Raw genomic sequence first — 13557 nt, 5'->3', positions numbered from 1 at the left:
GTTTAAGTTTCAAAATAGAACAAACAAAACAGACTACTAAATTGTCAATTCCACTTAGAAACAAAATATTAATTCTAAAAATAAATCTTAGTTTGTTTTACAGAAGAACAGACAAAATTGACTAACTTTTGTCAATATCAAATAAACTGAGAACTAAAAGGAAATTCTCAATCTCTCCTTGTTGTATAGTTTAGCTTTTCAAACAGTTTTAACAGTTACTTTAGTCTGACAAAAGCCGAATGACGAATTCCAGTCAGAGATTGAGCATGCACCGCTTTATTGTATTTCCAGACTTGCTTTCGGCACAATTTACAGTGCGCGCTACTCTGTTTTTTTGTCAGACTTGAAATAGCCAAAATACCGTCACACTACGGAACTTCTCTGGCTCTTCCGTTCGACAATCTCTCCGGCATTGGAACCATCATCTGTTTTCTCTTCGGTAACCTTCGGTCACGCTCTCGGTTGATTTTTCTCTAGTCGGCACACTCATTTCCTCCATTACCCGGGCAGCATGGTGGCTGGCTGCTTCCCAAACAAATACACATGTGCGGCTTGGCACTTGTGCTGTACATAACAAGTCATGTGACGTGATGCTGCGGCTGTGATTGGTTTGGCTCTGCGCTACTTAATTTGGATTGGCTGTTTTTTTTGTTTTTTTTTTTTAAGAAGACAAGAGCGGTGAGGCCTATCGCAATAGTTTAATTTTTCTATTGAGAAAAAGTTATTTCGCAATACATATCGTTCTATTGCCCAGCTCTAAATAGACTGTGAAAAAACAAACTTCTCTGTCATTTCATTGTTTATGGGTTAATTACTTTGGTAATAAAATCTATGTGCAGGAGGTCTACAATTAGGAAAAGCTGCAAAATTAATGGAAACACAGTTAAAAATCCAAAATCTATGCTCTTCTTCACATTTTTTTCAAAGCTGTCCAGTGGACTGGATTGGAGTCCTTACGGCCCACTTCAGTCTTCACTTCAGTCTTCACGTCAGGCCCTGGGCCTTATGTTTGACACCCCTGATTTAGTGAATATACATCACCTTTAAAAGGGGGCACAGCTCAACCTTGTGCATGTAGCACATGTGCACTTCTGTGGTGGCTGGGTTAAATGAATAGCAGATACATCTTGTGTGTGTGTGTCTCAGTGAATGAAGCAGTAATGAAGGCCCACGGTAGGAAAAGAGGATGCTCGCTCATTTAAATTCTGCTGCTCGCACAGACACTGAACCTGCAGCTGATTCATATTTGTAAAAACAAGATTTTCTGTTTGTGTCCTCATGAAAATGAATGTGATGCTTTTGACCTTCTTTACCCTGAACACGCTGCAAGGGGCCATCTCCGCTCTGGCTGTCTGTTTTGTATTTGCATGGAGAGATTTGCATATGATTAAATTATTGAATGTATTGCTGTGTTGTGTTGTGACTCTGATGTGAAAGTGAGAGCCACGGAAAGTTGCTGCATGTTTCTCAGATGCTGAGATGATGCTGTATTGATCGATCCCTGTTAGTGAGATCAGATTCTTCTAGCAACAAAAAGGGTAGACGGTTGAAGCAGAACATGAGCACACAAGCAGAATTTTAAATAAGCTGGAGGAAGACGAGCTGAGCCTTAGAAGAACTTGTGCTGCAGGCTGCGTCGGCGGCCATTGTGAATAAAGGCTCGAGTTCTCGACCCCAAAAGTCACAGCCGATATTTTCAGTTTGTCCTGTAAGTTTTACTTTCTGTGATTCGTTCCTCATTTTTGTTCTTCAAACACTTTCATTATTGAATTTGTTGGAATTTATGTCGAAACTACACCGCATGCAGTTTTTAGATTTTGTTTCTCTTGAAAGACGTCGTCCTGATGATGTCCAGCTAGTGTCCATAAACCACGAATTCTCTGACTCCTCTGTTTGTGCAAACAAACTTGTTATCACAATAGATTAAATGGACTATATAAGTCTAACCAGACTAAACAAGTCAAGTGTATTAAACAGAGAATAAAGCATAAACAGTCTAAAACAGCAGTGCAGTTTATTTATGTATTTATAGAGGACCAAAACTGCCAAAATTAAAATAAATAAATAAATGCCACAACAGATGTTGCTGTTAAATGCTTGAAAAGAATATAGATAAATATAGCAGTTAGTTGATGTTTTCTCTAATTTGCTTCTTAGAATTAACTTTACGTTAAAGGATTAACATGCTGTGTGATCATTGTGATCGACTGTGATCTGAGGGGTGATCATTGTGATCGACTGTGATCTGAGGGGTATACCACGATTCAAAAAGGTCAACAACAGCAAGCTTTCTTTGCTCTACCCTAGTACAAGATGACCAGTATCACAACGGTGGTTGTCAGCATCCTCTGTTAAGCCGAGCTCTCTAGGCCTGGTGTATGTTTACATAAAAAGGGGTATTTCACTCTTCTTCTACACAAAGAATCCATGTGTGCGCCCTCTACCCTGATCGAACACGTTAGCATGTAATGATAAAAGGTGAAAAAATGTATAAAGAACATAAAAAATATAAATACAAAAAATAAAAAAGTGAAATGCAAATTTGATTGTAAATAGGACAACATTAATACCCCAGAAAATCATTAATCATTAGATTTGGTGCACAGATCGGTAACATAAACATTTTAACTTTAATTAATTACTGGCTGCACGTCAGATCTGTGAAACTTTAAACTGGATCCTTTGAAACATTGAAGCTGACTTTCTCACAGCCTGGTAAACAAGATGTGGAGATAACTTTAGTCAGGAGATCAAAGTGAAATTAACTTGATTGATTGCTCTGGACCAAGTTATGTGTTCAGCATAAGTTACTATGGTGATCAAAGCTGAAGACGTCAAGCTCAACATACCTACAAATCTGCTAATCTGACTTCATGGCACAGCCCTCAGATGATGGGGACATAGGTGTATGTTGTTCTGGGTTTTGGAACTCCAACTGATCATTGATGCCTTAAGGACGAAAGTCATTTTTAAAAAATATAAAATTGCTGTAAATTCTGGTTGGTAAACATCCCTCACCTCTCTTCTCTCCGCTCTTGTCTTTTGTAGAGAGGTGAAGCGTTTCCTTGGCGCCGCCGTGGATCTGTGCAGGTGGAGGGTCACATCACATGGGAGTGTGCGACTGCACGCGTGACGGTGTGTGTTTAGGCCTCCTGCCGTCACTCGCTCCTCCCAGACAGGCATGGCGGGGGGCAGGGAGCGCAGCGGCTCGAGGACGCAGAGGCCGTGGTCGGTGTACCGAGCCAACACGCTGGAGCTGTCCAACGAGATGATCAGCTTGGCGCTCGCAGGTCAGAATATCGTGGAAACTGAGCTAGAGTCAGAAACTTTTTAGTGTTTTGTGCATTTTAGCAAAATAGAGTGTCAAATATAGTTTGGTCACATTTAAGGAGGTTTAGAAAAAGGTCAAATAAGTCCAACTCACACTTATAAAGCATCCCTGAGGTATTCACGCATTATCAAAATGGTCAGATTTTGTATTTCAAAATAAAAGCCTCCTGTATGAGTTTTTTACCTTTAATTTACAAACCGATTACAGGGAAACGTCCTGTTTTCACAGACTTATTTCCCTTTACCTTGATAGTATAACACGTCAGACTGTCACTCATTTAATATCAAGGCAGTCTGATTTGATCTGATCTGATCAAAATAAAAACCTTTCCTATAAAGGTAAACATGGCTCATATAGCCATGAAAGGGATTACAGGAAAACATCCTTTTTAGAGACATGCTATTAATCTAAAGGGAAGTATAATACCTCAGGCTGTCATTCCACGTCAAGTCATTCTGTGTATTTCAAAATAAAAGCCTTTTGAAAGTCTGAGCTGTGTTTACCTTTAATTTAAAAAGACATTACAAGGGTGCTAGTTTCATTTGCATCTAAACATAATCAAAATTGATGTAAAGTAGCTTCAATGTTGCAGCTGGAGATGATTCTAATAAATGAACTGCTGGTCGACTTTGTTTTTTAGTACTGCAACATAATTTATCATGTACAAAAGCTTCTCTGACTTAATGTTCTGATGATGTTTGTGTTACTTTGCAGGAAATAGTCAGGACCCAGATGAACCTGTGCTGGAATTCAGTGTGGGTGAGTAATATGAGCATTTATGATGGCTGTCCGTGACATTTATAACCCGTATTTAAATTTAGTGGTCGTTAGTGCCTCAGTTCATGATCTACTCACTGCAGCTCAGCAGCAGAAATATATCAGACAGTGAGAATATATGAGTATATGGTCAGCTGGTTGTGAGTTAATGAGTATGTGTAATCAATCCAAACATTTTGAAACAAACTCTCCAACCTCGCAGCTGCAAGACTGCCTGTGCAACCACAAGCGCCTTCAGAGAGTCTTCCTGCTTGCCTCTTGGCTTGATTTGCTTGTGTTTTCTCACCCAGCATGCACAGACCTGGTGACTCCTTCTCTGGACCGAAAACCCAACACCTTTGTAGCAGTGAGCTGCACGACACCGCCGCAAGCCTTCTGGACCAAACACGCCCAGACTGAAGTCATAGAGGTCAGACTCGTCACACAGATACAGAAACCGACTTAAAGTTACAGTTGGACTAATGTTTAAGCAGCTCTAGCTTCCATAACGTTGATTTCAGCTTGTAGGTGTGACTTAACTATGGCATAGTGACCTGTTTGCCACCACCCACACCTTCCTTATCTACGTCATTCAGTCTGGATGTGGAGGACGAGGGAGAAATGACTAATAAAACTGCATAAACACACTTTTAGAAAAGTTTTGTTGCCAAACACAAATGTGACCTCTGAACGAGCAATTTCAGAGGTCACATCACTTTGTATTGAATGCATTTATTTACACGCCCCCTCAAGTGCAGAGTGAGTCATCAAAAATCAGGATTTTGTTGGGTAAACACTCATAAATATGTATTTTTATGCATATTTGGCAAAGTTAAAATGATACAGTGTGAAACCAGTGTGTTTTTAGGCTTATCTGTATGTGTTACAATGACTTTCTTCTTCCAAAATGCCTGTTTTGCACATGGTTTGAACTTTTAACTTAAATGTCAACGCAAATTGAAGCTGCTATTGTGTTACTTTTCCTTGAAAATGTGATATGATAATAACAATAAAACAAAACATGAACTGCTGAACTATTTTGTGTAACCTGTGTCTCTCCACAGGGCACCAGTAACCCCAGCTTCCTCAGCAGCATTGCCTTCTTCCAGGACTCCAACATCAACCAGCTGACGCAGGTCAAACTGGCTGCGTATGATGTGAAGGATCGCTCGCAGGGCACGGTACGACCAGCAGCACTGATAATTTTATTTTAATAATTTGAGCAAAGAAGCAGCTCAGCGTGTGAACTGTCTGTCTGTCCAGATGTACATGTTGGGCTCTGCACTTTTCCCTGTGAAGGAGATACTGCAAGAGAAGAGCCACAAATTACAGCTCGAACTGCGGTAACACACACTTAAACACACAAACACTTCTGCTTTTTTACTGCTGTATTCAAGATTCTTTAAATTCACCCCAGTTCTTTAAGCAAAACTCACTCCATCTTATTGCTGTTTTATTGCCGTCTTAATGCACCACTTTCACTTTGAAGACATAAACTGACTGCGAGTGAAAGATTTCTTGAAGCCATTTCTAAACAACTGCATATTCCAATATCATAATTACACCCCCACTAATATTTGGTTCATGGTCTCTTAGCATGTTGCACCTCAACCAGACACTTTTCACAGCCATCAGTGAGCTTCTGGTATAATCCTGGCTTATATTTGACTGCTATTCTTGGCAGAATTGGAAGAGTTAAAGTGTTTGGTTTCTTGGCACAATCTTAGCTTTTAAGCTCAGTCCACAAATCTTTTCAACAGGGTTTAGGTCGGGGTTTTGGGAAGGCCATTCCAGAAGTTCAACGTGAACCTGCTTTATCCATTCAAAACTCGTTTTAATGTGTGTTTGGGATCATTATCCTATTGGAACACCCAATTATGTCAAAGTTTCAATGGTCTAGCTGTTGATTTGAGGTCAAGTTAAAGATTTTGGAGGTAGTCCTCCCCCTACATTATTCCATCCACTTTTTGCATCACCAGTACCACTGACAGCAAAACAGCCCCAGAGCATGATGCTAGCACCACCCTGCTTGACAGCTGGTACAGGTTTGAAAACATACCTCTTGTCATTGTGGACAAATAGCTCAATCTTTGTTTGGTTTGACCATAAAACCTTTTTTCTAGAAGGCATCTAGCTTGTTGATGTGGGCAGCTGCAAATTTTAGTCAAGTTTGAAGGTGTAGATCTTCAAGAAGGGGCTTTTCTCTTGGTCAGCACCCTCTCAGTCCATGATGATGTAAAACAGGTGTCACTGTGGACAGAGATTTTGGTCTTCCAGCAGTTTCCAGTTCATGACAGGCTCGAGTCTTGATGGTTCCTGATTTGTTCCTGGGCATCCCTACCAATTTCCTCTCATTTGAGGGTAACAGTTTGGATCTTCTTCCAGACCTCAGCAAATCTGAATAACTTGTACTTAAGTACAGTTGTTTGAACCGATGACCTTGGAATCTGCAGTTGTTTAGAAAAGACTCCAAAACCTTCCCAACTTGTTTAAATATACAGTTCTCCTTCTTGGATCTTCACTGAGTTCCTTAGACTTTCCCTTAGTTTTGAGTATTGGTCAGTCCAACGAGTTCAATCAAACAATCCTTTTTAGGCTGCAAAGAAAAGCTACCAGTTGGACACAATCATGATCACTAACAAGAAGTTAACAAACATGTGCACCCAGTGTGTTAAAGTTGTTAAAGATGTATGCTGCAGAGTCATTCCACCCTGGAAAAGAACAGTTAAAAGAAATCATTAAAAAGACAAGATTATCAATCAATCAAGCAATTTATTTATAAGCAGATTTAAAAACAGCACAGGCTGACCAAAGTGCTGTACATAATAAAAAAGTAAAAAGTAGATCAAACACACACAAAGAACAAAACAAAACTCAGCCACAATTAAAAGCTAGAGTGTAAAAAAAGTGTTTTGATTGATTGATAATATTTTATTCATCCCGATGGAAATTGGGTTAAGGCTGCCAGCCTTGCCAGCGCCATATGCCATTTTCAAACAGGTTTTAAAAATGTCTAGTGTTGGAGAGATCCTAATTTCAAGAGGCAAACTGTTCCAAGGTTTGGGTGCAGCAATCGCAAAGGCCCAGTCTTCTCTGTTTTTTAGACTGCTTCTAGGGACAAACTAGAAGCAACTAGCAGCTGACCTAAGAGTTCTATTTGGAGTATTTTTAGTTAACAGATCAGAGAGGTATGCCGGAGCTAATCCATTTAGAGATTTAAAAACAAGCAATAAAATCTTAAAATCAATTCTACCACATACGGGAAGCCAGTGTAAATGAACCAAGGCTGGGGAAAAATGGTCATGTTTACAAGTGCCTGTCAAGAGTCAGGCTGCAGCATTCTGAACTAGCTGAAGATGAGAGAGCAGAGCCTGGCTGATACCAAAATAAAGACTATTACAGTAGTCAAGCCTGGATGAAATAAATGCATGTCTCACTTTCTCAAAGTCAGCAAATAACAAAATGTTCTTAGTTTTTGCAAGGGGATTTCTGGACTTTTCCAGAGGACCAAGGTCAACCTTAAGAGAAAAGCGAGGGTCAGAAGGTCCAAATAGAACAATCTCAATTTTTTTTGGTCGTTTATATTCAAAAGATTTAATGCAAACCATGATTTAATGTCATCAAGGCAGTCTAGCCAAAGAAAGCTTACCATGACATTCATGCCCATGATGATTGTGTGTGAACTGCTGACCACAACGGTAAGCAAGAAATAAAAGATGCTTGAATTTTAACTGTACAGAAATTACATTTCATTTTTATGAAATGTTTCTTCTTACTTTGAAAAGTAAGAAGTGCTGTCATTTATGTATTTACAACATATAAAAGCCTGTTTGTCATTTCTTCTTTTCCATCTTGACACAAAGCCTAATGTGGTTAGTAAAATGAAATGTGCGTCATCCTTCCTTTACTTTAAGTGTGTTTCCTGCTTAATTTGCAAGACAAAACTTGAAATGGAAAAAAGATATAGTGACAGATTTGTGGTTCTAGTTTTTAGTGTGCCACTGAAGAAGATCTGCTGAGGATGTTGGATAGCATAAGGACATGTAACTCAATATAATCGAAATGGCAGTGGTGGGTGGCACTCTGGAAATGAATCATCTGGCTGAGAAGAAGGATATTTAAAAAAAAAACGCAGAACAAACGTGGGCTGAGGTGGGAGACTTGAGGAACACCGCATTTAAAATGAATAGGAAACAGGAAGCAAGTATTAGCTAAGGCTGCTAAAGATGTTCTTTCAGAGAAGAAAGAGCCACTGACTGTAGAAGATCTTTATACAGCCATTGGTAAGAACATAGAAGATTAAAAGCGGATCTCTTAATTTTAACCTAGTTTGCAGAAGGTTTTTTGGCACTTAAAAAAGCTATTTAGGAATTAAATGATACTAAAAGAATGATTAGCAGCTTTAATGCTGTTTTATGTTCAAATGGGCAGATCAGCAGAGAACCAGCGGGTAGGGAACATCACTGTGGCGGCGTGGCAGATGGAGGAGAGAACAGATCAGAGGATGTCGATGGGACGTCTGCCAGAAAGCATCAACGGCCGGGTAAGAGGCTGGCAGCCACGGGCAGATTTATTTATCTTCCTTGTGATCAGAGTAGATATTTTCCATCATTGGCCAACACTGGCGTCAGTTATTATATCTGCAAGCTCAACAAATGTTCTGAGGTTACATCAATTAATATAATTTTGCATTTGCATCAAAAGTTCTTATGTTTGCTTGTAAAGAATTTGATTAGACTTGTATACTTAAATATCTCAGACAGATTTCTGAGTGTTTACGCTTCATTGTCTCTCAAATGTTGGTCAAATGCTGCATGTTTGCTCCTGAGCCTTGCTGTTTTTCTGTGACTGCATATAAAGCATATATATTAAATGATCATGGTACAATAAAGACATCGCCATGTGGCAGTAAAGTCATTTATCTCGGGTTTGTGTAGAAGCTCTGGGAGTGTGGTGTAGGTGATAGTGGAGAGATAAAGGAAGGTGGATGCTGCCTGCCAGAGCTGACTTAGTATAATGTTGGTGCTTGTGCTTGTCCTGCAGACGGTGCTGCCTGTCGACGAGAGCCTGACGGAGTCGATGGGAGTCCGAATCAAGTACGCCTCGTTGTGCAAAGATACCCTGCTGCGCTCAGGTGGGACAGCTTTGCTCTGTGACTCAGTGTGTGCAAAGTAGCGTGGTGTTAGTAAGGTTTTGGTGAAGTTTTGTTTTTCTTTCTTCTTAAATCAGTTAAAATAACTTGGCTACATTGTCCTGTACTTTGCTGATATGTTTCTAATCAGTTTAATGAAACATTTGGATCGAAATTGTTTAATCTGGTAACTGAGTAAGCATTTAAAGACATGAATGTTAAACAGATCTTCCTGCTTTAAATGCCTTCATTAGAACCCTTTCACATAAGCTTAGAGATCAGTCTGTGGATCCCTGGCAACCTTTGGTGGGAAGGAAAAATGTTTAATTCCTGGCTGGTTGTTGAGTGGTTGCTAGAAGCTGCTGTCAGTCACATGGTGGTTCACAATAAAACCTCCATTAACAAGATGTAAGCTTGTTTAGAAACACTTGTTGTTTACTGTTTGAGTGAAAGTGAAACTCGGCTAAACTGTCGCACAAACCAGAAATGGCAAAAATTTGCCTTCAGTGTTGTGCCAACACACCACAACTTGTAGGTATTTTCTAATTGTTTTTTATTTTTATTTCATTTTGACTTTTGATTTTCAGTTCAGTTTAGTTTCAGTTAAGTTTCCAGAGTGGGTTTTCTTATTTCAGTTTAGTTTCTGTCGTTTGAAAATGTTTAGATTTAATGTCGTTTCTATTAGTTTCTCTGGTCGTTTTAGTCTATTTAATTAAGGTTGAACAGGTTGATCAGGTCAAAGACAAAAAGACTCAATAGAAGTTTTTACCCACCGGCTGTCAAACATACCCTACCTCCACCTTGTTTGAAGGATAACTGCACTGCCAACACTCATTACGCTTTATTTATAAATCGTATTTTTATTTATACTATAATGCAACCAACATTCCTACCTTTTTAAACTGTATTTCTTATAACCGTATTTATTATAGTAGCAACAGGCCCCCCACACACACACTGAGTGTGTACCTCACAATGCACCTGCTCCTCAGATTGCATGTATGTGTATGTATATATGTAGGCGTGCATGTGGAAATGTGTGTGTGTGTGTGTGTGTGTGTACACATACATATATGTATGTATATATATATATACATACATACATATATGTATGTATATGTATGCAGGTATATGTATAAATTGTACATGTCTAAATGTAAATTTGTCTGTGTCATTGTGTAAATACTTACGCTATTGTACATTTCACACTCATGGAGAGATGCCAAACTGCCTTTCATTGTTCTTGTAACAGTGACAATAAAGAGCTATTCTATTCTATTAATATTGTATGCAGGGCACATGTTAGAGGCAAGACCTAGGAATATCAGCATAGTTATTACAATTAAAAAACAATTAAACTACTGACAAAAATAAAAACTCAGGATATGCGCTCTATAATTAAGTTTCTTAAAATTCCTTCAATTTTATATTTTTCAAATGTCAAAGGTTTTTATTTTTATTTTAGTTTACGGAAATGTTTTTTCATTTCTAGTTATAATTATAATCTTGAATCAGATTTTTTAGTTTGGGTTGTACTTTTCACAATTTCCCTTTCCCTTTGAGAGTAGTTAACAAGTTTTAGAAGACAAGTCAGCGTCTTCCAAGCAAACTATTGGTAACCAAAGAGAGTTTTGGTCCTAAAAGTGCCCAGCAGCCTCTAGAAACCACCTGGCACCTGGGTGGGGAATACAAATTTTCCCCTATTGACCAGAGGTTGTAAAATGGTTGGATACTGGTCTGTAGCCCTGTGTCACTGAGACCTTAGGGTATTTGGTTTATGTGCATGGAAAACCAAAGGAGAAAGTGTGAAACAAACTGACTAACTCGTTGAAATTAATATTTTATAGTTTTAGTTTAATTTAATTTTAAAGATGCCAGGCAAAATGTATTCTGCACACACTGAATATTTTCTGAGTTAAAGTCCCTTGAGGACATAGTAGTGGCGCTTTTTAACTCGCCTTACATTTTCCTGATACCAAATCAAATGTACACTAAGACTGTGATACTTCAAGTTTCATTGAGCGATCTTGTAAGCGTATAAATCATGGGATTAAACCTAGTTTCAATAGCCCCATTTCAGTGTGTAGGATGTAGAGGAACAGAAACGAGCATTGGTACCTGAATGTTTGATCTGCTTTCTGATAATTCACAGGAAAAAACTTCAAAAAGGCAAAACTTTGAAGACCCATATCACCATGTGGCATACATGTCTGCTCAAAACAAGTTACAACATATGAACATGAACATTTTTACCTACATCTTTATACCAAGCTAATCTCCGAGCAGTAATTCATTTGACTCATTTGGACACTTTTACAGAGCTTCATTGACCCTTATAGTCATATATTCTTTTTTTTTTTTTTTCCGCCTGTCCCATTTGGTTCTTTAGCCGTCAGAATTGTTGTCTGAAGACCAACAAGGATACCCAATGGATTTATTTTGCCAAATGGATCATCATGGCATTGCCGTATTGGTCCATTTGATCGACCTTTGTTTTTATTATTTATTTTATTTTCAGTTGTTACAGACGGGACAGACATGAGTGAGGGATAGGAAAGGGAGAAAGAAAGAGGAAGGAAAAGAAAAACAAAAGGGGAGAGGGACAGTGAGAAAAGGGGGAAGAAAAAATATCTCCGGGATCACCTGTTGAGAGAAAAAGAATAGAAAACAAGCAAAAAAACAAAACAAAGCAACATACTATACACAACACCATCGCATTAATCTAGCTAAGTGTAAACAGCAGTAAATACTAAATATTGAATGTTGTTGTGCAGCACGCAGGACAGACAGCGCACAATGTGCTTTGAAGTAGCAGCCAAGAAAGGTGTGATTTAAGTCTACAAACAGTGAACACCCATGTGCACACCTGTGTGGATCGGCACGCTTGTATTCAAATGGTTTCCCCATGTAATGGTCTGCTAGAGGATGTAGAGAGCCATAGCCCCGTCCCCCCAGGGCATGAAGCAGGCATGGAGGAGATCCAGGCCCCAGACATCCAGAGGCCCCAGAGTGCAAGAGCCCAAGGAGGACCACCGGAGGGGCATCCGTGCCACCTTCATGGGAAGGGCTGAGGATCCCCAGACGAGGGGTCACCCAGTAGCCACCGGGCAGAAGCTAGAGGGGGCTGCACCGGCGTGCCCGCCGGCTCCGCCGGCAGCCAGCTGTGCCAGAGTGAACCGAGCCGCAGGCACAGAGGCCGGAGGCCCGAGGGCCCCCCGCGCCCCGGAAGAGGCCTGACCGAGCAGCAGGCGCCAGGCCCCGCCAAGTAGCCACCGGGAGTGAGCTGGTACATACCCGAGCGCCCAGCCCCGGACACCAAGAACCAACAATGCACCAACCCCCGAGGGCATCAGTCACCGGCAGGGAGTGTGGTGAGGGGAGATAGGCCTCCACACTTTGGAGGGCCTTGGAGTTCCCAGAGAGGTGGAGTCTAAGACCCGACCTGACATATAGACACAGACAAACAGGCACACACAGACACAGACATGCATTCCCACCCTCATGCACACATATACAAACACTCAGCACTCACCCAACGTAGGAATAAACATAAATGGACATGTACACACAATCACACTCCCCAAACATACTCTATACCCCGGGTCCAGGTATCCACCCCCAGAGATGGAAACGGCACCCAGACCCAAGAGATGTTACCCTTCCCTCCGGGGTGGAGGCAAGCAGACCGCCCCAGGCTCCGCAGCAGCAGGGAGGCCAATCGGACAGCCAGCATCTCTTCCCAGCCCCCCCGCCTCGATGGCTAGCAGAGAACGTCATAGTCATATATTCTGAGAGGAGTATGTCTTCTGAATTTCAACCCTGCACCTGTTGTTTTTTTATTTTTTCTCTCCTCGTCCTTCATTTCTCTAACTCACATTTTCCATCAACATGCAGTTGAGTTGTATTGATTGTCCCCGGTGAGTGGGAGGTGTCTGTTTACCTCGGGGATTGAGTGGCAGTCCAAAAATAACGGAAAGCAATAACGTTGTTTACTGAGGAAAAACTTTTGTCAGATCTGTCTTCATCTAATCCAAGCTAACTGAATTTTGTGTTGCTTCAGTGTTTGGCGGCACGATGTCGAGGATGTACCGCTTCCCCACCACTGATGGGAACCACCTACGAGTGCTGGAGCAGATGGCCGAGAGCGTCTTGTCTCTAAACATTCCCAGACAGTTTGTCAAACTGCTGCTGGAGGAGGATGCAGCCAGGTACAGCCATGTACAGCATTTCTAAAGTTTACCAATAAAGAACATGTTACTTGTTCTTTCTTATTCTTCATTTCTTATACTGAATAAGCTGAACCTCTTGTTTGCTGCTGATCTGTAAAACGTTTTTCGCT

At 40.5% G+C, this 13557-nt stretch overlaps 1 protein-coding gene across 9 annotated transcripts in view; it reads left to right on the top strand.

Annotated features, from left to right (window-relative positions):
* inpp4ab (inositol polyphosphate-4-phosphatase type I Ab) overlaps positions 1 to 13557 on the top strand; it is an 85296-nt gene that overhangs the window by 39989 nt on the left and 31750 nt on the right. For all 9 annotated transcript variants that reach the window (XM_087836759.1, XM_087836758.1, XM_087836755.1 and 6 more), the window contains exons 2-9: positions 3049 to 3290; positions 4046 to 4090; positions 4399 to 4517; positions 5152 to 5268; positions 5351 to 5430; positions 8519 to 8630; positions 9131 to 9221; positions 13279 to 13426. In XM_087836759.1, coding sequence (XP_087692885.1) covers positions 3182 to 3290; positions 4046 to 4090; positions 4399 to 4517; positions 5152 to 5268; positions 5351 to 5430; positions 8519 to 8630; positions 9131 to 9221; positions 13279 to 13426 — 821 coding nt within the window. In that variant the 5' untranslated portion in view covers positions 3049 to 3181. The remainder of the gene's footprint in view (positions 1 to 3048; positions 3291 to 4045; positions 4091 to 4398; positions 4518 to 5151; positions 5269 to 5350; positions 5431 to 8518; positions 8631 to 9130; positions 9222 to 13278; positions 13427 to 13557) is intronic.

Source organism: Neolamprologus brichardi, chromosome 23, assembly GCF_056152115.1.
Source record: "Neolamprologus brichardi isolate AB-2024 chromosome 23, ASM5615211v1, whole genome shotgun sequence".
NCBI lineage: Eukaryota > Metazoa > Chordata > Actinopteri > Cichliformes > Cichlidae > Neolamprologus > Neolamprologus brichardi.
This window is presented reverse-complemented; position numbering and strand designations above follow the sequence as displayed.